The 25,548-nt window shown below is 44.5% G+C and overlaps 1 protein-coding gene across 2 annotated transcripts in view; it reads left to right on the forward strand.

Annotated features, from left to right (window-relative positions):
- The window catches only part of slmb (beta-transducin repeat containing E3 ubiquitin protein ligase slmb), a 44,062-nt gene extending 21,869 nt beyond the window's left edge, over window positions 1-22,193 (forward strand). For both annotated transcript variants that reach the window (XM_065431472.1, XM_065431473.1), the window contains exons 3-10: window positions 3,507-3,581; window positions 9,377-9,541; window positions 9,632-9,836; window positions 9,908-9,993; window positions 18,119-18,224; window positions 20,227-20,489; window positions 20,552-20,741; window positions 20,806-22,193. In XM_065431472.1, coding sequence (XP_065287544.1) covers window positions 3,507-3,581; window positions 9,377-9,541; window positions 9,632-9,836; window positions 9,908-9,993; window positions 18,119-18,224; window positions 20,227-20,489; window positions 20,552-20,741; window positions 20,806-20,964 — 1,249 coding nt within the window. In that variant the 3' untranslated portion in view covers window positions 20,965-22,193. The remainder of the gene's footprint in view (window positions 1-3,506; window positions 3,582-9,376; window positions 9,542-9,631; window positions 9,837-9,907; window positions 9,994-18,118; window positions 18,225-20,226; window positions 20,490-20,551; window positions 20,742-20,805) is intronic.
- Window positions 22,194-25,548: the final 3,355 nt, after the last annotated feature.

Raw genomic sequence — 25,548 nt, forward strand, 5'->3', positions numbered from 1 at the left:
GCCGGTGTTCAACGGAGCTTGCGAATTCATGAATAATAAGGGCACACTGAAATGCATAAGCATTTCTATCTGTATCCAGCGCAAAAACCATCCCTCTGTCTGTCCTATAAGGCGATCGCTTTCAACATAGTGCTGCCTCTCACTTCAACGCCAACGAAGCAGCAAGAACGCAGCGCCCACAGGGCTGTCAGCCTATGCTGCTTTCGCAGACCGCTTTCTAGATACGAGCGGCGCGTGCCAGACATAGCCTCCGGAGCATGGTTGATCACAGTTCTTAATGGTTCAGAGTACGTTATAAATGTATATATTTCCTTAATTTCCTGCATCTCCCTGGTCATTTCATACCACGTCCACATCTGCTGCGGGCTATCTCTAACACCAGTGAACATTGCTTCTATTCGTCTCTTCTACGTTGTCTCGTGCAGGTCTCGCTTAAGTTTGGTGTTGCAACCGCACTTCTCCGTTTCACATGTCTTTCGTGGTCATTATTGCAATTAAACGAAACACACCAGCATACTACCACGAAACGCCACATCAGTACTACGAAATGCGTAGGCATCATTCAGATGAATCCCAGAGAAGACGGTGGATTTGTGCGTGTGTATATGTGTGTTCGTGTGTGTGTGTGCGCAGATTTCCCGATTGCCAATTCAGCTCATTTAGAAGTGGTACATTTACTTTCTTGAATGTATTGGTTCTGCCTTTTCTCTACATGTGAGTTGCTTCCCAGTCTGTTATTTTGCTTTTTTTTTTTTGCCACGAACCTGTTTTTGCACCATGTATGCACTTTAATGAAAAATAAAACTTTAATTTGGCTTTGGTTTGAAGCAAATTTCTGGTGCAAAATAATGCTTCATGTACACTCTTTCCCGTGCGGTGCTAACAGAGCCGGGATTTTGAAACATTCTGTGCCTATTCCGTTGCTTTTCGCGTTTCGTATGTGGTCAGAGCAGTGCTTCTGCTGCGTTATCAAGGTACTTTTGTTATCAATGTGATCGGTTGGCCTTGTGAGACAGATAAGTGTGACGTATAAATGAGAGGAAGGAATAGCTGTGACGCCTCGAAACGTGCTGTTGGTGCTCCTTTTGTGTAATTATCAAGGTGATGTGCTGTCTTTTCGGGTTTGCGACAGGCAAAGCAGTTGCTATCAATCAGCTTGTTTGTGTGCTCTGCTTTATGGCGCGGGTAGGAGAGTAGTCACGTGGTATTTTTCATTTTTTGTGGGGGCTTCGTTACCAGTTTGAAAAAATTGTACACAATTAGTATGTCGCTGAAAACACCACAGTTAGATGTCATTTGGGGGTTCCTACAAATGCCTTATAGACACTTTGTAAATTAAGACTACTTCTCGGGTTAGATAATTAATTGCGATTACCGAATTAAATCTCAGTAACGGAAGATTTACTGGGTGCTACTCCACTGTACTGAAAAAAATATGCACTAGGTTTTCTTGAGTAACGTAACTGTTCTTTAAGTCTTGGTGCATGATAGTTGGGAAACACTATTCAAAATGAGGCCAAGCTGGATTCACTTGAAATGAGAATCAACAGTAGTTGTATGCAGCAGTGCTTACACTTGGACTCGCAGAAAAAGAAAAAGCAAAGAGAGAGGCTGCAGTTTCGCCAGAAAGGCGCAGCAGTATTAGTGATGGGGAAGGATAAAACAAGTTCACAAAAGATTATGCGACTGAGAGACACCAGATTTTTGGTTGTGCGAGAGGACTCGAGCTGTGAAATTGAACTGTCTCCTACTATGAGGTCTTGTATATACTCGTATAAGGCCGCCACTTCAGTGAACAAATAATTCTTTGAGGACACACGAAGTTTCTTCAAGTGCAACTCTAAGGTTATATATATACATATGAACGAGAAGTTCGCTTCTTATGATATATGGGGTTTGGAAAGCTTGTCATGCCCCCCCACTCACCTCCCCCCCAGAAAAATTAACTTTCCGCCTATGAGTAAGTTGATAGACAACTCCTATCTGCACTTATAGTTTCCAAAGCTGCCTTTTATGAGGAATTGGGAGAAACACTGCAGTTGTATCTTGCAGTAGGTCAGGTAACTCTGGAATTTTGTTGCTTTCTAAACTGCTGTTGTTTACCCTATTAATGTTGATCAACAAGCCCCATTTCAGTGAAGCTGTTGGGGCAGCTCTGGTAATATTTATTTTAGTTGTAAAAATCCTAAACTAAAATTTGAATCTGAACCAAACTTTGCAGTGGTACAAAGGGCATTCATTGCATATTGATGCACAGATGAAATTGTAAAGATCTGGAAGTTTGAAATGATGAATTCTGATAGTGAAACTAATACTCCCTGGGGTGTATGAAATGTTTCCTATAACGGGACTGAAAGTTGTGTAGGCATGAAACTTTCAAGAAATATGATGGTTCAAGTAAAGTCTTGGTTTAAGCTAGTTGGTATTGATTCATGATTAAAGCAAACTTTTTGGCGCAAATTAAACGAGCACGAAGAACACAAATAGGACAGGCAGCAACTTTTGACTGATCTTATTTCCCACAGGAAAGACGATTTTTGTGGCTCAGTCCAAGACTTGATAAAAATATGCATGCACCATACCATTCTTTTTTACACCTGCCTTTGCTATTCAAAGAAACAAGCTGTTGTAGAGAAACACGCAGCTCCTTATCTTGAAGGGATAATGATGGCATGCTGATACAGGCATCACCCCTTTTCTTTATGTAAAATGCCTCTATTACTCCCCTCTACATTCCGTCTCTCACCCTGCCAATGTACTTTGTTTGATTGATCCTGGGATAGCACCCGCAAAGCTTGCAATGTGTTGCCATTAAGCTGCCAAAACCATTGTTTATGTTGAGGTGGCGCTGTCTGGCCTGATCGTCATAGCACTGGCCAGTCTGCCCTATTTACTCTTTTCCACAACTTAATGGAACAAGATAAACTGCCCCCGCTACGCACTCTGAACGCATATTCTACAAAGAATGCAACCATGTTTACAGAGCGTGCATGATGGTAGTTTATCTTGTTCCATTAAGTTGCGGAAAAGAGTACATAGGGCAGACTGGCCTGTACTACAACGATTGGGCCAGGCACCACCTCACTGTAGAGAATGGTTTGGGCAGCTTAATGTCAACACATTGCAAGCTTTGCGGGTGCGTATAAGGTTCAATAAAGCAAAGTTCATAGACAGGGGAATGATCCTGTTTAAGCAGGGGAACATATTTCAAGCTAAAGAATTGTACAATAAATAAGTAAATCCCTGTTAAACTGCTGCCGTTTAAGCAGGAGAATAAAGATTTCTAGCTAAAGTGTTATCCCTCGTGAGCAGCTAAAGGTGTGTGTACATGGGACATAGTGCATCATGTAATGTACTAATTTGACTTAAATATGTGACAGCTTCACTGGTGTCTGTTCAGTTATTCTGCAGTCGTATTGGTCTTTGATGTAGTGTTTCATTGGTCAACTAGCTTCACTGGAATGTTCATTGCATTTTTTCTCCCCCCCCCCTTGCCACTTCTTCAGGCTGGACCATGTTGCTGAAGCAATCCTGTCATACCTGGATGCACGAAGCTTGTGTGCCGCTGAGGCTGTCTGCAGGTCAGGATTTCTGCTACCATTACTTGATTGAAACTGTATTTAAAGATAGTTCTTTGTTCAAAATGAGGCACTTGAATTCCACCTAAAAGCATTTGCACTAACACCAGTAATCTGAAAACTAGGGGAATAGGGACAGTGTAATGGGGCATGTTGGGGGTTTTAGTGTTATCTTTGTAGTGCTTGATGCAATGATGCCTTGAATTAGAATTGTATAAGTTGTTTCTTTGGCCTCCTCATTAAATTAATCTTATTATAGCATACCTGATCGAAACACAGCAAAAGTTGTACAACAGATTCTATGTTTATACAGAAAATGTGAAATATAGACTATGCACTTTTGTGTAACAAAACTAAACCACAAGTAAATTGCAGAATACCTTTATTTGCGCCAAATAACAAATTCATTATTTTTGTTCACTCTGGCTATAGTCTACCTGTTCATTTGGCCTAATTACACTTGACAACTTGAATATTCCCTTGTTCTAGGGATTGTGGAAGTGCCATCCTGTTAATGCCACCACAGCTGTGCAAACTGCACATGGCAACCAGTTCTCTTTTGTTTGTAGATAGTTACAGCAATAGAAACCTCCTTCCTAATTTGCAAGTGCACTTATCTGCATTTCACATTTGGACAACTAATGGTGGTACTGATCGTGGTTCAATTGAAGGTAAGGTGCCAGCTGCACATGCTGGAGCTTGTCTTGCGTATTGTTTCATCAAGAGATCCACGCCTACATTTTGTGGTGTCATATGACAAGAAAAGTCACTTGCACATGGTTTCATCAGATAGTCAAGTCGCATTTTTCTTGTCCTGCGACAAGAAAAACAGCTTGCCCATGGTTCCATCAAGAGAGGCACACCTACATTTTCCATGTCATGAGACGAGAAAACAGTGCTTGTACCCCCTCACTGCTAATTGCTGTGCAGCAAAGCTATTATGAAACGGGTCTATTTGCCCCATCTGCAGGGGATTGCTGCAGGGAGCAAGCTTGTGGTTGGTACATAATGAATGTAGTAGTAAGCATTACAGCTGTCAGCTGCACAATGTGCCACTTGGCAGCTAAAGCCAGTATTAAAGACATTACATTTAGTATCATCCCTTTTCGGAGGTCTGGTACAATCAGTTTTATAGCAGAACTACAGCTTGACCTGGTTTATTTTTATGGAGTACTGTTAGTTTGAGTAGCAGCTACAACACATACCAGCAGCTTTTGTTACTCATCCAAATGTCTCACCATGTAGTATTGACATATACATGGTGACATTGCAAATCCATTCACTTTTTGGGCTTTACAGTCTTTTTCATTCCATTATTCTGAGTGTCACCTTTAAGAATAATTGTGAAGCTTATCAGTATGTTCACTTTTTTATGTGAGCAATGTTTCTCTTCATATACACCTATGTAAGTGTAGCAGCATGACTACACAGTTGGCTTCCGCTTCTCTACTCAAAAAATCGTTGCAGTGCTTTTCTCGCAAAAATGAGGATTGTACTTAGACCTGCTTCTAAAATTTAATGATGTCGCACTGCTGGTAAAACAAGAATGTAAATTCTTGGGAGTAATCTTTGATAAAAAACTAAACTTCCTAGCCCACATTGAAACACTAAAGATTAAGGCAAATAAAGCATTGAATATCCTAAAAATTTTGTCTCATAAGCACTGGGGTTCTGACCGAACCTGTCTTTTACGTATTTACCGGTCTCTTGTGCGTAGCCTTTTAGACTACGGCTCTGTGGTTTACGGCTCAGCCAGGCAGTCCTACATCCAACTACTTGGTCCAGTACATAACCTTGGATTGCGACTGGCAAGTGGTGCCCACAGAACGTCACCCATTCAAAGTTTATATGTTGAGTGTAATGAGCCCTCATTACAGCAGCGCAGAGCATTACTCACATTTTCTTACCTACTCAGAATTCAGTCATCACCGCAACACATATGCTACATCTTCACACAGTGAAACTCACGCTTACACTACACAAATAAACCAAACATGATTAGGCCACTTGTCCTGTGGTATGAGCAGTACTGTCGGGATTATGACATCCCCCACGAAGTCCTCCAGGTTGCCAAGAAACCACAACGGTTGGCCCCATGGTACAATTTCACACAGTTGTGCGACTGTACATTAACACATTTAAAGAAAAGAGGCACTCCACACGAACACATCATACAAGAATTCCGTGCTCTTTAGGACAAATATCAAAATCACCTGGAATTCTACACGGATGGCTCCAAAACAAAACACGTGGGTGTAGGGGCCGTAACAGAAAATTGGGAAACAACTATTCGTCTACCAAAACATGCTTCTGTTTTCACTGCGGAAGTTTATGCTGTATGTGTTGTAGTTAAAAAGATTATCACTGGTAAGCACAAAAACACAGTCATATACGCTGATTCCTTAAGTACACTGAAGGCTCTAAATCTGAAATCTGAGTGTGAACCCCTGTTAGGGGACATACTAAACATGGTCGCGCTTAAATATGGGAGATGAATCTGCTTCTGCTGGGTACCAAGTCATGTTGGGATACCGCGTATCGAAGCAGTCGATAGATGTGCATTGATGGCAGCATTCAAAGACATAATAAACACAACACTTCCATATAAAGATAGTATCCGTGCCATTAGGAAGGCCTTAACGTCAAAGTGGCAACACGAATGGGACCATTGTAGAGAAAACAAGCTATATCTCACTAAACCCTTACTTGGTGAGTGGAAGTCGTGCAACCATCAGGAGCGCTTCTTTGAAGTAGTTCTATGCCGACTACGCATTGGGCACACACACCTCACCCACAATTATCTACTTACAAAAGAAGACGTGCCAACATGTGAAAAATGCCAAGAACAACTAACAGTCATGCATATACTACTCACGTGCACACACATTGAAGTACAAAGACGAAACTTTTTGCACAACCTAAATCAAATGCAAGTACCTTTACATCCTGCTTTAATTTTAGGAGATGATTCGATAATCCCATTACCTGACCTGCGTAAATTCCAAGGCGACACTGGCTTTTTAAACAAAATATAGATTAACATGGCCTTTCTCCTCTTAAATAGTATAATAAAACACCTCGTGTTTGGCGCAGCGTAGCCATAGCCGCTTTTGCGCCACTAAACCACATTTAACCAACCAACCAACTACACACTTGTCCCCCCCCCCCCCCCCCCCTCTTCACATTGCCTTATTTCACCATTTTGGCATCACATTAGTGGTACAGCAGCATGGAACAGCATTTTGGATGAGAATACCAGGCACTGTATGGGCTTCTGGATATCGCAAAGATCAAAAATATGTTGACATGGTTTTAAGGGGAGACATGGTGTAAAAATGTGCAATTTCGGACTATAGATGCGTTTATAGATTTTCTTGCAGTTTCGGAATTGGTATATTTAGATTAACTTTTGGAGCGGATAAAAGAAATGTGCCAATGACCACGGTTTTGGAAGTGAGTTCACAGCGACAGCAAAGGCACAGAGTTGAAACTTGGGCTTGTTGGTAAAGCATTCTGACTGATTCCATATATACATGGCATTTCGCATTGGCTAAAGATTAGACAGAGTGCTTGCATTGTGGTTTTTTGATCCGAGAAAGCTAGTTTCACTGTGCAAACAAACAAATCTGGCCTCATAAAATAGCCGTAGATGTACAACGAAGCACAGACAGCTGTTCACGTGGTGTGACCAATCAGTAGTATAAAAGGAACTGCTATCATGAGAAAGGTGTATTATTGATAGGCTTTGAGAGCACTCAAACAAGGTTCACTGCACAATCCAAGGCACCTTGCTGTACTGCAATGGGGGCTGTATACCAAACTTAGAAAATTTTGTGATTATATTCAAACACAAGTTAGACCTGATAAGGGAAATTGCAGAAGCAGCAGAGATTACCTGTGCAAGTGCACAGTGCATCAGCTGGCCTGTTGCCTTGACAGAAAAAGAGCTATCCTTCTTAGGTATTCATATCAATTGCGGATGAGAAGTGTTTCAATGTGCTATTTTCTTTTTCTTTGTTTGCTTGCCTGGCTATACATGCCGTGAGTTGACGAAAATAAACTTGTTACAAGTTCAGCGCTCAATCTGCTTCTTTCATTTCTTCTTGTCCCAGTGAGGAAAGGGCTTAGTATGAAATTGCTACTATCATTGTAAAAGTTGTTCCTCTTTTTTATAAGCTCTAGCAGTGGTAATCAGGGTGCAATAGGAAGTATGAAGCAGCTGATAAATAAAGTCAAAAGTAAATTTTGAGGCTGCAAGGGCAAAACTGGAGGCACTATAGGCACAGATGGCATCAGTTGGCTACTATTTACTGCCACATAAGACTTTGTATCGTCACCCGATTTCATGGAACATGCGGCTTTGCACTTGCAAATCATTTTCAACAGCCATTTTTTGGTGCATGTTGTTAATTAAAGTCTTTTCGCCTTTTCTGGTGCGCACATATACGTAGGTAAAATGCCCCAAAGTTAGGCACATGCCACAGCTTTGGAAAGTGGCACTGTTTCACAAAGCTGAGGGGCACAGCCTGCGACTGGTGACTGACCACCTGCGCCAGTGACTCAGGTTCCAGGCTTTCCAGGCCACCATTAGAGATTTGCACGTCTTCCCTGCATGTGCATGTGTTCAGCAAGCTATTGGGTTTCAAACAGCTACAGCCCTGGCAGTTTAGAATGCTGACCTAGAAGGGATTCGGAGAATGTTTGAGAAATTGGGCTGTTGCGGCTCAGAGTGCATTTAGGCCAGGAATCCTCCAGGCACATTGATGAGTATGGACGGTAGTAAAAATGGAGGAAAAAGTTTTTTTTTACATTACTTACACTGGCTCCAGATACGGAAGGCCATTCCATGTAGGAGCATATGAGATGTCTGAGTTTACATGAGGACACGTCAGCCCTTCTCTCTGCACTGAAAGTCACCACTTTTAAAAATGATCGTCTTCCCTAGGAGACTAAACTAGGGAATCTGATGACTGTATTTTGGCCAATCACAATTTGCTCTTCCATGCTGTCGCACCGTTCTGCCGGGCTCTGCCTCCTATGTTGCACTTTCGCCTCTGCATATGGCGTAAGCGCGTAGCAATCTGGGAATCCGAGGTCGACTCTGTTCTCACAGTAGCCTTCGACGGTGGCCCCTTTCATCGATTAGTTCAGCCTATCAGAGTAAGGTTCAGGTAGAGCGATCTTCATGGTTGTTGTCACCTCGAAGAGAGCTCTATGTCGGGTCCCAGCGTCGTCTGGGCGCACGCTGATGGAAGGACTGCCTCATGTGAGGAATGCTCATCGCCGTATTGAGATGTAACAGGGCACTGTTTGTGGCATGCGTACAGCATGCCATTTAAAAGAGCTTCGAATAATGCCTGTCCATGGTGAGAATTGATGCAGCAGAGTTTGTGAAAGTGGCCATATTGGCATGTATATATATTTAAGTTCTCTAAAAACATTGTAAGTTCAATACCTCTGGGGGTAGTATTTGCGATTGATCACTTTTGGAGGCTCCTTCACTTTTTCATAATTTAGCATTCGCTACGAAGCCTTACTGGAGTGATAGGTGTTTGGCCCCTTGGCTTAGCCAACCACCGTCTGCTGAAAGTGATCAACCTACAATGCAGTTCCTGCTCCATCTGACCTTTGTGCTTTTGGGTTATAGTTAGCCATTAAATACCAGCAAGCCCAAACCTTCATGCTTTTCCCGACATTATAATAATGCGTTTGGAGCTAAGTACTGTTCTCTTCGTTTAAGTGTTGCCATGAGGTATTAAAACTGCTCAAACCTCTTGCCTGTGCAATGGTGGTCACAGAGAGTGGCGCCGTGTTGTGGCTGAGGGTGGCCTGTGGCGCAAGCTGATGGAACGTCGTGTTTCTACGGATCCCCTGTGGCGTGGCCTGGCTGAGAGGAGGGGTTGGATGCAGTACCTGTTCAAGCCACCGCCAGGCGAGCCACACCCTGACCACATGTTTTACAGGTAGGTGTATTCGACTTCAGGAGCCTGTGTGTTTATGCCTGATAAAATTGCATCAGACGCTAATTTGCTGTCTTTTATTGTGTTTTCTAGGCGTTTGTATCCACGCATCATCCAAGACATTGAGAGCATAGAGAACAACTGGAGGTGTGGAAGGCACAACCTTCAACGTATAAACTGCCGCTCTGAGAATTCCAAAGGTGTCTACTGCCTACAATATGATGACACTAAGATTGTGTCTGGCCTGCGAGATAACACAATCAAGATTTGGGACAGGGCATCCTTGCAATGTGTCAAGGTAAGATGATCCTTCATTGTGAAAGTTGTATACTACGTCTTACATTTTTGGCTGTGTGTGTTCCTCTGCAGGTGCTAACAGGTCACACAGGCTCTGTACTATGCCTGCAGTATGATGACAAAGTGATAATATCTGGGTCCAGTGATTCTACTGTCCGGTAAGTTTTTTTCTGCCTCTTCATTGACAAATGACTTCTTTTTTCAGTGCAATAATGCAGCCGGGAAGCAGCATAAGTTGCTTTTAATAGTTCCCTGCCATTTTGAGTGTTGTTAATTTGAAATATGTGAGGCATTGAAAAATATGTAATTGGGGGGCGGGGGGGGGGGGCATTTTTAAGTCATTCAATAGGGAAGATTTGGTAAAGGCTTAAAAAAGTTTTTCATAAATGTCTAACATTTATCTACGATTGTACACACTACACACTTGCTTGAACCTCTTGCCAATGTGGCACTGCTTGGTTTGGTAGTTAGAGCACTTGGGGTCATGTTCTCAGCTGGTTGACCATGGACAGCATTTTGGAATCACCACTGTTTCTTTAACAAAGCTGGGCATTGCAGGCAGTAATAGTATGCAATACTGACCACAAAGTAATTTGGTGAAGAAAGTGGGTGGTGGGTCTTTTGAATCTTGGAGAGCCATCAACATGATGCCTAAGTTGGTTTTCACTTTGGCTTAGTGCTCTCGTTTATGCAATAAAGGCTTAAGTGTATCCCGTTCTCGGGCATATCCAGCTGCATTACCAGCTGCGTACAGTAAAAGCTCATCAATTCGAATTCTGCGGGGATGCTATGAAAATTCTAATTAAACAAAATTCTAACTAATGAAAGTCGGAGAAAAAAATCGCTTGGTTAAGGTTCGTATATATATTTCGACGCAGCGTGAGTGCGCGCGCTCACACGCTACGTCACGTTGGCGTGAAGGTCTATAGTTGGAAGCACTGGTGCAGCCAACGTAACCGGACGCGGCCAACGCAATCAGACGTGCCTGACATTGAGATGGCTTTCGCTCCATCCGCGTGTTTGTCGCGCCGCCTGCGCCAACCCACAATGCATGGCACAGAGAAGGGAAAAAAGCTGGAGTTTTGTCCTAAAGCCGAAGCATTGATTGCTATAGCAAATTAGTAAATAGCTATATGAAGTAAGGATAGTAGTTTTATCAGCCGTATAAGCTTATAAACGTTTGCTTACTAACCAAATCAAGAATCTCTGTGTCTCGCGCACACAGGTAAATATAAACACATCTCACTTGTCTGCGGAAACTCGCTGTCACAACGCTGGAGTGAGGAATCACGGCTGCAGCAGCAAGTGAATTGACCTTCGTACATATCTTGCTTCAACGCAAACGAAACATAGAAAGCACATCGCATATGAAGCTACCGGCACTACACGCACTCTGCAAACATCGCAGATCGCTTCAAAGATGAGGCCTGTGCGGGCGCACACTTTGACCATGTCGCAGATCACTTTCAAGATACAGCGTCTGCACAGCTGCACCGTAAGCAACAGCCGCCAGAGAAGAACATACCTCGCCCCCGTGCCTCGCGCACACCAAGTTGAGCCTTGTGAGCCAGCTCACCCTCGCACGCTTTCACTCGCACATACAGCATATGGCGTGCGACGACGATTTAGCGCCCTTGGATTTATTACGGAACCTAACGGCGGCCTCGACGGCAGAAATGTGCCCGGAGTGTCCATGTAATTTTTATCGCAATAAGAATACTGCTTCGCTAGCGGTCGTAGACAGCCGTTTAAAGTGTTCAAAGTGGCGCGCGGGTTGGGGATCGTTCTGCGCATGCTTCGAAGAGAGCAGCTGACAGCACGGGCGTCAACGTCTGAGGGGATGGCATTTCGGCTGGTGCAAGTGGTGTAGCGCAACTGGCTGCAAGCGGTATGTGCCTGAAATGTTGGGACTATAAACGCGTCTTTGCGCCGCCGCCGCTTTTGGCAGGAACAAGAGCTGTGCTCTAAAAAGCACTTGCGAAACGCACTACAACCTGCTTCAACGTTGATCTCCGTTGTACTTTTGTAGCTGCACTGGCTGCACACTGCCGAGTTCCACTATACGTATAGGTGGGGTTCAAACACGTATCCCAGCAATGCTTTCCTTTTAATAATAGCCACGAATCTCAAAGGCCATGCTTTTTGGTACTGCGAGAGCCGATATACATCACGGCAGCCATGTTTCAGACATTGCCTTGTGCTGCCTGGCAAAACACCTCGTAGAGAAAGAGCATAGCTTCCGAGGTGTAACATGAAAAAAAGAAAGAGAAAAAACATGCAGCACCGCGTCTGCATTTTATCTTGAAGGTCTTGAGAAAGGGAGAGAAGCGACCTGCACCGGTGGCGTTGGCCATGCCTGGCCAGGCGCAGAGATGTCAGCGCATCGCCGCCACCATAAACTGATCGGCGCGCCACTGCCGCCGCAGCCAATGTTTCTTGTTGGCGAGATTGATGCGTCATTTAAATAGGTATAAAGATTTCTTTAAGTTAGTCCAGCTTCATTTGAGATTTTGTGTTGTCTTTCTTTTTTCTTTTTGCCTGTCTCAAGCATAGAATCATGTCAAGCAGGGAGCAGTGAATAACACAATACAAACAAAATTAACCCTGCTCTCCACGCGTCTGTGCATGTGTGTCGTCACAAGTCAGTGCAACGTGGGATTCCGAAACTTCTCCCCCAAAAGCGTAATGTGGCGCAGCAAGAAAAAACAGCGGCCTCGGAACATCGGAATCGCGGATTGAGGGTTGTGGGCACTGTAGTTGTGAGTAGAATTGGGGATATGTCTCATAGTGGCATCAATGTGAGAGGTACGACTTGTAGTAAGATAGAAATTTCTTGGCTCAATGTGTTCAAGAACTAACACCCATAGCTGCAATGAACTATAATACAGTTTCGACGTGCAGGTTAAAAAAGAACTTTTTTTTTTCCCCCGGGAATGATTGTGCATTCAAGCAATGCCTGCATTTCTACTAATCCACACTTCGTTCATTCAACCTGGTGATGACAAGTTAACAAAGTGAGCAAATTTGTTTTCTGTGGCATACAGTCGCCGACCGTTTATTCGGACCTCACGGGGATTGCGGAAATGTCCGAATTAACAGGTGTCCAAAAAAGCAGATTAAGAAAAAAAATGAAATCCTTTATTTCCACGCACTTATTTGGGCTCGGCAGTAGGCTTGAAGAAATCGTGAATGTGCGTTGTACGCTGTTCCGTTTACGCGCAATCAGGTAAGCCTGAATCTCGGAGAGGGTCGTACGGTCACTATAGGCGGCTGAAAGCACAGTCACTGCTTGTACACGCTTCGCATGCGACGGCAGCGTAGCACATGGTGCGTCATTTTCCGGCTCAAGAGTAATCGTCCGGCGGTGCAGCAGAAACCTGACGAATGATCTCGCCGTCGTCGAGTTCTGCGCACGTCAGTGCAGCAGTGTCAGCACCTGTGAAACTGTCAAATGAGACGGTGTCCGGCGCAATGCAACCACTGCGCAGGTCTCGGCAGAATATTTTCCGCGTCAGTAGGGAGTACATGGAAAGCGATAAATCTTAGGCCTCCTGGCACCCGCTTGCTGGCTGGGGAATGCCGCTTGCCAGCATTCCCCAGCGCAGTCTGCGCGGACACTGTCGGCGCCATTAGATATGTGACGCGATGTTTCCGTATGCCGCGTTGGATCACCGAAACCTCGACACAGCACACAAAGCAAACACCACCGTGCCGATACCAGTCACACAAACAAAAAAACGTGGCCTGCTCGCAGCGTCGTGCGCGAAAAAACAAATCAGCTGCTGGATTGTCTTGACGGTCGTGGTCTTGACATGGCTTACTAAGCTGAAGCCGGAACTGCTGCAGAGCTACTCTGTCAAACCAGGCAGAAATGATGATGATGAGCGGGGATTTCCAGTAGCGCCACTTCGTGGAGCAGCAAGGAAGCTCCGTTCAAAACAAAAATGGCGTTCAGCAAGTCGAACCATGCCCCGGTCAGAGTCGGTACATGGTGCTCTCGACCAAGTTGGCTCAAGGAGTGTCCGAAAAATCAGACGAGAGGTTGCAAGGTGTCCGAACTTTCGGCAGTTTTTATACATTATGGTCTATGGGGAGAATGGCAGTGCCGCGAAGCTGACCGAATAATCGGGCATGTCCGAATTTTTGGAGTCCGGAAAATCGGTCGGCGACTGTACTAACATCTCTCAGTTTTAAAAATATGTTCATCTGCTGCACAGAAAAAAAAAGTATTTTTGATTAATTTTTCTTCAGGGAAAAAGGACATTATAAGAAAAGTTACCCTATTTACACGACTGTAAGTCGACTCGAATGTAAGTCGACCCCTCCCCCCCCCCATATCACGTGACAGGAAAAAGACAGAGCATACCCGAGGGTGTATTCGATAAAGAAAATTTATTAGTAGCTGACATGGTCACTGGACTACTCGTCTTCGCTAGTGCTGCCATCGTCATCGTTGCTGCGGTTCCACAGCGCGTTGTCGTTCAGCGAAATTTCACATTTGGCAAAGGGCCGCACCACGGCATCTTGTGGAACAGCAGCCCATGCCGAATGCACCCATCCAACCACACGCAGCCATCAGGGAGGCTCTTATGACAGGTCCGGTTGGCGTAATTTCGTGGTTTTCTTCCGCCAGCCACTCGTACTCACGGCGGAGCAGGTCCTTAAAAGGCGAAGATCCGAGCTTGTTTCATGACCATGTCGCACTTCATTGGCAGGGACCGATCACGCATTTCAGCGACGTACGCCACAAGCTTAGCCTACAGCTCCAAAAGGCGTCCAGACTTCGGCACGTGGGAAATTTCTCACTTGCCGTCACAGGTGAAAATTTCGCTTCGCTGCAGTCGCCACTCTCGCACCACCCATTCAGAAACGTCAAACTTGCGGCCCACTGCGCAGCGATTTGTTTCTTCGGCGTAAAGGATGGCAGCCCTCTTGACGCTGCTGTGAACGAGTGCCGAATGATTAGTGGGCCTGGAGCACTCATGAGGATAGCACATAGCCGGCAGTCAAGTGGAATGCGTCAAACCAATGCCTTTCGTCAAACTATAGAGAAAGCTAAGCACAACAGGGAAAGAGAAACCCTTGAGCGGTGTCTGCTCATCCATGAACTGCCGATACTCCCTGCAAGCACCGCCGTTTTGAGGGTGCTGCCGCGAATGGAACAGTGGCACTTCCATCAACTATCGACCCTCCCCCCCCCCTTCCCCCCAATGAGTGTTGTGTGCACTGTTAAACTCTCAAAAATGTTGAAAAACCCTTCCGGAAAGCAAACAAACACGTGGGATAGTGAAAAGCTACGGGCAGGGCCATAGAGAAAACATAAAAGTGTAACTACGTTGTAGCTCCCGTTGGTCTCGCTTTTTTGGCGGTGCCATGTTTTGGTTTCGATTGTAAGTCAACCCTCCCCACTTCAGATCTTCAAATTTAAAAAAGCGGTCGACTTACAGTCGTGTAAATACGGTACATTATCGAAGGGTGATTAATATTCAGAGCAAGTGATGTCCAGTCAGGAAGATATGCTGATTGGTTGACATCTGAAAGGCTGATCCCCGCAAGAGTTGGTCATACAAAAAGGTCTGTTCAACATAAACGCTGTTAGATATCTGCCCAATTTAAAAAAAAGATATGTCGGCTGAAGAGCAGAAATCTTACAAAACGTTGAGCAATTCTCTCACTTTCAACACCCCTGTATTCGGTCCTCTCAGCCCTTAGTATGGAAAGGCCAGAATTTCAACCAGTTTAGCAAAGCAGGATGTAGTGAAACAGCTTTTTAAATTGGTGGTTTTGGTTTACACGCTGCCGTCACCAATGAATAACCCGGTTCCGTGCCACTGACGCCGTCGCCGCTGGCTAGAAACGACCACCTTGCTGTCGCTGGTCGAAACCGACACGGCGCACACCTCTAGTCAGGGCTAGGCAAAGGGCTGCACATGGAGAGAGCAAAGCTGCACGGCCTGCGTGGCGGCGCCAGCATCGCCAACGTGCTCCCACGCACTAGCACTCCCCCCTCATCCACGATGGCGCGGAGTTCAAATTATCGGTAGCAGTGTGGATTTCATTCTGAATTAGCCGGATGTGTTACATATTGCTTTCAATACATTGTTCGACGAACCGCGGCGGCTACATTGAATTATCTGAAATTTTGAATTAACAAGTTGTAAATAACGAGCTTTTACTGTATGTGTGCGCTTTGGGTACGTGATGTTCTCGTGTATTCTGGTGCTGAGCACGAAGTCTCACGTTCAATTTTCGGCCACAGCAGCTGCATTTTGGTAGGGGTAGAACACAAGACCACTTGTGTGCACTTCAAAGAACTCGAGGTTGTCACAGTTGATCTGGAGCCCTCCTTTATGACGTCCTTAACCACTCGCTGTGCAGTTTCAGAATGTTAAACCCCACAATTTTAAAATTCTCGGGGGCTTGAAAGTAACCTGAAACACTCCATTATGGCATCTTCCACAACTCCGGTGTTGCTTTGGGATATTTCACCATCAAGGGTGCAACAGCTGTACCAATTGCGGCATTTTGATACACTTGCATAGTTCTGCGTCAAGCTGTGCTAAGAGTATGAAATGTGTTTAAATTGAGCCACACTGCGGCAAAATGCTCCGACTAGCTGCGAAAGTTCAGTTGCACTAGATTTAGTAGGATATACTATGTTCACAACATGCAGTGTCAGCATCATCATCATCATTTGTGTTTCAGATGTCGCCAAGCCAACCCAGTCGCAAAGGCGCAGCAACGGAAAGGCGAGGGTAGAGTGTACTCGTAGTGTGGGCGTGCTTGCTTTTGGGGACCCAGAGAGTTGCTTTTGCAATGCTGCTTTCTGGTTGCAACACAGCTCTTAAAGCGGCTAGCTTTCTTTGACTCTTCCACCCATTTTCATTGTGGGTCAGTAGTACAAGAGTAGTCGGGCTTGGGGGAAGGAAAGCAAGGAAACACGCCAAAGGAAAAGGCGCGTGCTCTCCGGCAACTGAGTTGGGAAGAGAGGTGGAGGGGGACTGTTGTTTGCTTGTTTGTTCAGGCTATTTGCTTACATTGACAATCGTCTTTGATGGTTTCTGCATAATTTCTTCTCTGTTAAACTGCTCCACTATCAGAATTTGGTGCTTCAAAATGGAGTTTCCTTACCACATACATGCCCCAAATTCTGATTTTTGTTGCTCGAAAAATTGCTCCAAATTTAATTTCGTCTGTTGCACCCTACTCCATAAATTGACTATTCTCACTCGATTTCTAAGATAGAGATAATTCTTGGAATTCCTAAGCCTACCAACCCAGTGAAAGCCACCACTCTGTTGTTGGCGTGGAAAGTACTGGCAGAATTGTGCAGCAGTGCTCTACTCATCAGTCACACCACACTAAAATATGACATGGAAAAGATGTTGATGTCAAATGTGTTCTAGCGTTGCTTAGTTCTTGACCCCACAAATATAATGGAACCTCTTTCCACTAACTTTTGTTTATTCATCACCACTTAATTGATCTGCCTCTAAGGTAGAGCTTCAGAAGTACCAGAAGGAACCCATGCACGCTGCACTTCTTTTCATTCAAACATAAGATAACCTGAACCGAATTTTTGTTGTGTTCATAGTAAAATATTTAGCGCGCACAATTGACAAGGACACAGTGAAGGGGGACACACGAGCACTTACTCACAACTATTTTATTTTCGGAAAGATACAGAACATATATACCCCAACTATCAGCGCTGAGCATGTGCAACAAGAGTGGTCAGTAAAAGATAAACAGATTAAGAACAGATTAAGAAGGTTCACCCAGTATTTAAAAACAAATTCATTTTCAGTGATTACAACCAATGCCTGGCTTACGCATTTTTTCGCGCACTTTTTGGTATGAGATGCTTCTGTGATTTCACGTGTTAGTTTATTTTTATCTGAAAACAAAATGTCAGTGTTAAAAAATACCGGACCGCAATGACATAGATTGCAGTGGTTCGACAAGTGCGAACGGTTTTCTTTACCGAGAGAATGTTCATGTTCTTTTAGACGGGTGTTTATGCACCGACCGGTTTGTCCTATGTCCTATGTACACATACGGGCAGCGCTGATAGCTGAGGTATAATATGTTCTGTATCTTTCCGAAAATAAAATAGTTGTAAGTGCTCGTGTGTCCCCCTTCACTGTGTCCTTGTCAATTGTGCACGCTAAATATTTTACTATGAATTCATACCAACTCGCCCAACTATCAGCTCTGCTGCAGTTCGTTTGTGTTGTGTGTTGGGGATTAACAGGAGTGAACTGTGATAATGTTGCTTTGCAGGGTTTGGGATGTGAAGACGGGTGAAATGGTTAATACCTTGATCCACCACTGTGAGGCTGTGCTCCATCTGCGCTTCAACAATGGCATGATGGTCACCTGCTCAAAAGTAAGTCATCTAAACTCTGCACTTACCAAATACAGTGAAATTTCACTATAGTAAACACCAAACAGGTACTTCTATTAACCCTTTGAGGGTTGATTTTTTTCGCCATATGCGACCGCCTAGGGTCAATATTTTTTTATTGCAGATTCCGATTCTTCTTAGAGACTTGTTTAGAAAAAAATTTGCCGTAATTTTTCTAGGATGACCGTAAAGTGAGAAAAATATCTTTTGCGTTGGTATATATTGTCACGCGCTAAGGCAAGAGTAATTAACAGTACGAGCAGCCAGACATGAAAAATGCCAGACCCTAAGCGAGGGTTCTCCAGCTGGCGCGGGATCTTTGGCTTCGTCGTCTTCTTCACCGTTTTGTTGGGCACGCAATGCTGCCTTTTCGGTGGCTCAAAACACCAGGTGGCAATATGCACTCTTCATTCATGAATAACAACAATAAAAAAGGAAATAAGCTTATCAGAATTAAATAGTTCATGCATTTTTATGCACATAGTTCAAGGCTTTGAAAATCCATGCACGAGAATATTTCGCAAGCCTCAAATTTTCCTGCTCTTACACTAATATGTACGTCCATGGCATAATCGAACTGCATAGGTGCGCGCACTCAAGGAAACTGGTTGTGTGCCCATCAAAAAAAAAGCAACACGTGTGACAAACTTCCGCTAATCTTCATCTTATCACCAATTAGCTTGGGCAATTAGTTTTCGCCAGTCTTAAAAAAAAAATGAAGAAAAAAACGGAAACGCATGCAAGGCGGCATCCTTCCTATGCGCACCCCTGCAAGCACTAAACGAGCGAGAAACAAGCGGTCGCCTTATGAGCCATTAGGAACGAGATGGCCATCAGTTTCGCAAGCGCAGGAAGCCGAAAGTGCCCGTGAAACAAAATCCAAACGGCTGCCCGCCCGCGCGCACATCAATGCGCGAGTGGTAGTATATAGACGCGCGGGAGCAAACTAGCGCTAAAACAAACTATGCAATGTAAACTGAGAGAGATAGGCGCGTGAAAACATTTCCTGTATCCACACATAGTGGCAGCACATCACAGAAAACAAAAAGTTAGGAAATTGGCGCGCTTTTTAAACGCACAGATGGTGCCGTATATTTGTCATCGACCGTCAAAGGGTTAATTTGACCTAGATGGGATAGGTCGATGGGAGCAATGGAATCAATTTATTGTCTGGCTGATCAAATAAAAAAGGGAGAAAAACATCTGAAGCAAATCACTGCTTCATTTGGCAGTATTTGAAGAGACTCGAAACAGAAAAACAATCAGTGAAGACCAATAACATAGTCTTTCAAAACTACTTTCATTAATTTCACAGTAGTAGGTAGGTTACTGGACAAATGAAGGTCAAAGTTTGATTCTTCAAATTTTGCACTGAAACACTAGTGCCAGTACGTCACTGTGATTTCATGGATTTCAGGGTAATTTTTTAAAAATTATTTTGGCTGCCGGGGCTTGCTATGAGTTCTTAAAACTTGCCAAGTTCAGTTTTTGACTCTGCTAGAATACAGTGCAGTGCAGTTCTATCTAGTGACTAAGTATACACTGAACCAGGTGCTATGTTGCTCCGAAATGAGGTGCATGGTTGGGCTAACTGATGGAGCATACTGAAGCTCTTCATCTATTATGTTAAGTTTCGCCCACTTCCATTGCAGACAACCACTAAGAATGGTTGGCACAATGTGCAGTTTATTTGTCTCATGCCTGATGTGAAGGCCATGTGTAAAGCTCGCTTTTTGGTGAGGGCTCTACTCATCAGTTAACACATCTTCATTAATCCTGGGTTTGCCAGCTGGCATTTAGTGAATGGAAATGTGCACCAAGAACTGGAAGAAGCAAGTGTAAAGAACTGGAAGAAGCAAGTGTACATGCCTACTAGCAAGAAATATGTGCATTCATAAACCATGCTTCCAGCTTACCAATTCATCTGTAGCTTTGTAGTGGCAGAGGGAGTTTGTAATGATCTTGGAACTGCATTTCTTCGCAGGATCGTTCCATTGCTGTCTGGGACATGGTGGCCCCTCGCGAGATCAACTTGCGGCGGGTGCTCGTTGGCCACCGAGCTGCAGTGAATGTAGTGGACTTTGATGAACGTTATGTGGTGTCTGCTTCAGGAGATCGCACTATCAAAGTTTGGGGAACACCAAACTGTGAGTTCGTACGAACCCTCAATGGCCACAAGCGTGGAATTGCCTGCCTGCAGTATCGAGATAGGCTTGTGGTTTCTGGCAGCTCTGACAACACTATCAGGTGAGGTGCTGTGGCAGCCTTTCTTGTGCCCAAGGAAATCATTGTTGATGTCTACTCTGCAGGCTGTGGGACATTGAATGTGGTGCTTGCCTGCGTGTGCTTGAAGGCCATGAAGAACTGGTGCGCTGCATCCGTTTTGACACCAAGCGCATAGTGTCCGGTGCCTATGATGGCAAGATCAAAGTGTGGGACCTAGCAGCAGCCCTGGACCCTCGAGCACCTGCAGGAACACTCTGCTTGCGCACTCTTGTGGTAAGCTGAGCTATCTATGCTTATGCTGATCAGTACTTAATGATTTCTGTGCCTGGCCTTGCAGGAGCACAGTGGCCGAGTGTTCCGGCTGCAGTTTGACGACTTTCAAATTGTATCATCATCTCATGATGACACCATCCTCATCTGGGACTTTCTACACCTGCCATCGGAGGCTGCATCATCTCCCTTGCCACCTCGCACCTACACCTATGTAAACAAGTGACATCCACCGTCCCCTGGGGAAGGCGACTCCTGAGGTCCTGGCTGTTTCTCTACTGGACCCTCCAGCCATGCATGGCTTCTACCTCTGCTTGGCCATGTGAAGCTTTTGGGTGTTATGTGGGCTGTCCTCCAAAAAGCCAGGTCTTCTTCCTCTTTGTGTTGTTGTTTGCCATGGTTATTGACTGTCCCTGCCAGCCTTGGTTATGGCACCAAGGAAGCTCCTTCTAACGCTAAACCTGTGGGGATCGGACTTTTTGCTTTGTGATAGTTCCGTGACAGGTGTGGTGCTGGTATGATGTGGACAGCTGTGTGTTGTGTGCAGCAGCAAGCAAAGTACCATCATTGGTCCCATTGATGCTCAGAGCTTATCAAGAAAGATGCTGTCCTTGATGGTGTTCATTGTAGGCCACTGTAGATACAGCAGCTTCCTAACCATCTGGCTTTTGGGTGTTGCTTCTGGCGTGAGTGACAAAGTATTACTAGGCTTGCCTGGACACATGGTGGAGTGCGCTCCACAACCTGCTTTCAACCACGACTTTTTTTTTCTTTTGTTCGAACCTTCCATCTTGGTATCCTAATGCTGTGGAAGTGAAGCAGCTGTATAGGATTGCTGTTCCCTGCTGAGAATGTGGACGAGTAGGCAGTTGCTGAAAAACAAGGGTGGGGTGTACATGACTACTCTCTGCAGCTGTGGCAACTGTTCTGCTTTGTCGCATGCTGCAGTGATCGTGCGTTGGTTTTCGAACCAAGACTCTGCAGGTTTGTCCTGTTTGTGTGCTGGAGCATGGTCAATGTTTTTGTTGTTTACCAAAAAAAAAAAAATTGGTTATCAGCTGCATCTGTGCTGTGAGTGTGTCCACACCATGTGAGTGCATGTGTGTGATGTCTGTGCAGGTGATGCTGCATCATGTTGTCACTCCTAGAAAAGTTTGTTTTGAATGGTGACGCAAACTTTTCACTCAAGGTGCAATTGCTGTTTGCCAGTGCCCATAGTTCATGGCAGGAGCCCTGAGTGTTGGTGAAAACTTATCAGTGGACCTCTTCTATCGGCAGCTTCAGACTTTGAGGGGTATTTATTTAGTATGGGCTCTGCTAGCAAATTTGTTTGAAGTGATCACCTTGATGAGATATTTGCCTGCATTCCAAAGCTGCTTTAGGAAGCAAAAAGTTGTAGCATTTTGATTGTAAATAAATGATGTTGCCGGTAGGTGACTTCTTTTATGAGTTGAACATTTGTGGCTCCAGGATGTTCTTTACCTGGTGCAGGTGCTTCTGTGTTCACATAGAGTATGTGTAAATATACACGTGCATACATGTACATGTAAATATATGTTGAAAGTGTTGATCATGTATTGAAAAGTATGAACTACTTGATATTTGCATCAAATGCAGGGATTGTTCCTGAACCAAGGCTGAGTTATGCTTTCATGGAAATAGCAAAGCTGATGTGTAAATGTTGCATGTTAAATGACAGCTGCTCACTGGTGCACGTAGGGCTACTTCATAATTTATTTTACCCTTAAGGGCCCTTTACAGGTCATTACATAAGGGCCACTTGTGTAAACTGAAATGTGTTTCAGTATTTGCGGGCAGTGTGACCAAAGCAGAAAAGCCATTTTTGTGAAATGTCTCTCGCAAATGAAATTCGCCATGCCAACTTGTGCTGTGCATGCCTATGCCAACATGTGAGATATACAGCTGGGCAGAGTAAGGTAACATAACAAGTTGCAAAAAAAAAAGCTTGTCGCAGCATAACTCCAGCACGTATTAGGAAAACCTTGGTTTCATTGCATGGGCAAGTAGGCTAGATTCTAGCATATTGCAAAATATGTACAGTTAAACCTCGATATAACGAAGCCGGTAAAATTGGCAATTTGCTTGGTTATATTGAAATCTCGTTCTGCTGGTTTAGGCACATAAGTACAGTCGCCGATCGATTTTTCTTGCATGGGAAGGGGCCGCAAAATTTTCGGAATTAACGGGCAATCGAAAAAAAAGCAAATTTGAATGAGAAAACAATTCATTTTGATAAATTTGGGAGTTTGCGACGAATGATACGGTTTCATGCCACGTACGTAGACGATATCTTCTCGGTGGTACGAATTAAGTGAAGCCAGCCACGCTTTCGCGTGACTCCGCCTCCGCGGCTGATGGCGTTGCCCGCACTAGGACGACGCCATCAGGAAAAGCGTCGACAGCGGGGAGCTAATGCTTCGTCTGCCTCTCGCTCCAACGGGTCACCGGAATTCGGAGATTACGCAACCTTCAATATTGAATGCGCAGTAAGACAGCTTACATTGTGCCACGCCGTCTCGGCACGCACAAGCTCGCTTCTAAAGCAGGGTGCGCGGCTGTGTGTGCGCTCAGCCGCACTTACAGCCATGAGCAGCCACGGCCGACACGCGCGCCAACTGACCCCCGCTCTGCCCTAAGCGGGAACAGTAAACATGTCCTCAATAGAGATTAGAGGCGATCGGAAGATTGTTGGAAGTAGGGAAACTATAAAAAGGGAGACGTACGAAAGCAAAGTTCGCATTAGGGGTCAGAAAATTTGGTTGTGGGAGTTCAGTTTCTTTTTTTTTTTTTTACGTAGGTGGGACATCGGGCAGTATACTGTTTCAAAAAAATTTGCCACAACGATAATCATCCATCTTGCCCGCGTTTCCTTTCTTTAGGGCTGCGAGCCCGGTACTTCCCAGTCGCGGACGGCATGCGCGTTATCAGTGTGACTCGGCATTCTCGACAGGAAAGTAGCGAGCGCAGAGTTTTCAAGAAAGGAAACGCAAGCAAGGCAGATGACAATGTGGGACAAATATACACCCCAAAGGGTGCAACCGGTTTAAGAGTGTAATAGCAAGAGCTTGGTGGCGCAACCCACCGCCCCGTTCCAAAGGGGAAGCTCGTAACATCCATGCATCCGGCCCCTCGCGCGCGCTTGATCACGTTACCGCGAGCTATCTCTCCTTCCCCGCTTTCCCTCTGCTCGCGCGGGAAGGCGGCGCTCGTGAAGCCACCATCTTTCTTGTCACCCTCGCATACTTTCACTCGCATCTAAACCACACAGTGCGCGAGGCGCGATAGGATCTCGTTGCACTTTGACTATATCGCTCTTGTCGCGCCGCGCGCGATTTGAGAGTGAGAGGTGCGTTTGCAAGCAGCTGCTTGTGATTCAGTCACCTGACCGACAGCGTCGTCGAAGGTTTGCATTTCCCGGCATTCCTTTGCGGCGGCAGTGAAATTTCGTTATATTGAAACCTCATACAAACACACTTTGTTATATTGAGGCTCTAAATGTGTTCTATAGACGAGAGGTTATCAAAAGTTAGATACTTCGTTATATCCAAAATTTGGTTTATTGAAGTCGATTATATCAAGGTTTAACCATATGTACAGTAACGTAAACATCGAAACTGTGTACCCTCATGAAAATGTAAAAATTTAGAGATTTGGATACATTTACACAGTTGATGATACTGCTTGTTTGCCTTTGTTTGAAGAAACTGGAAAGTGCCATGTGTAGGAGCAGCAAAAATGTAGCTGAAACACATCCAGCTGAATTGAAGAAATTCAGTGGTGCAGGCACTTGTGCTGTGTGTATTGGGCTTTCAGCACAGCCTGCAGTGTGCTGTGTGATCCTCAAGTTTGCGTAACAAGGCATTTATTTGCGCAGTACAAAAAAAAAGCAAAAAGCACACCACACCCCACTGCTGTTAAAAAGCCTTGTGGGTTCCAGGTTGGACTCCCCAAGGTGCCTAGAGTCCATAGCTTATGCCAGTACACCATAAACATGAAGTTAAATATACCAGCTGTCCCAATTTCATGTTGTGCCGATTAAAAAAAATGATAATGGAGGGCTTTCCGTAATTCACGGTATGTCAGTGAGTGTTGTCCATGCTAGTCTTCTTTTATTGTGCTGAATTACCTTAAATTTTAATTAATGATTGAGAAAGTCCAAAAGTTGTGAATGTCTAGGCATGACCATTAACATTGTTTAAAGCAACCTAGATCTTCAGTGGTCGTTTTCTCCAACAGGGAAAGCCCACAAAATTTGAAAATTACCTTGTGATAATTTGTCCACGCACCAAGAATTGTAGCACTCTCAAACAGTGTCAACCTATTTATGTCCACTGCATATTTGAAGAGATTTATGTTTGAGAGCACAGCACTCAAATATGGGACAGCTTATTTGCCTATGTTTGGTCAGATATCAGCCTATATTGGTCAGATATGGGCCTAGCTTGTTGCATTGGGATTGAATGACTGCTCTTTTTCCCCACAGTGTCATCAGCTTTCAGCACAAATTGCTTTATAAATGCAAAGCTCCAGCTCTGAAAGTGCATAAGATGTGCAGAACACTTGATGACGAGGTTTACATTGAGACTGCTGTTATCACTGGCACGTAGATGCCGTCATTGTCACGTGGGATTTAATTTTTTTTTTTTCAGCTGAGAAAAAGACTGCATGAGACCTAGGTTGCTTTAAATGCTGTCATTGGTAATTTCTCAATATTTTCCATAACTTTTTCAACACCCTAAAAATAAGTAAGCTATGTATAGGTAATTAAACTTTAATAAATTGATTGTGC

The sequence above is a fragment of the Dermacentor albipictus genome, chromosome 1, assembly GCF_038994185.2.
Source record: "Dermacentor albipictus isolate Rhodes 1998 colony chromosome 1, USDA_Dalb.pri_finalv2, whole genome shotgun sequence".
Taxonomy (NCBI): domain Eukaryota; kingdom Metazoa; phylum Arthropoda; class Arachnida; order Ixodida; family Ixodidae; genus Dermacentor; species Dermacentor albipictus.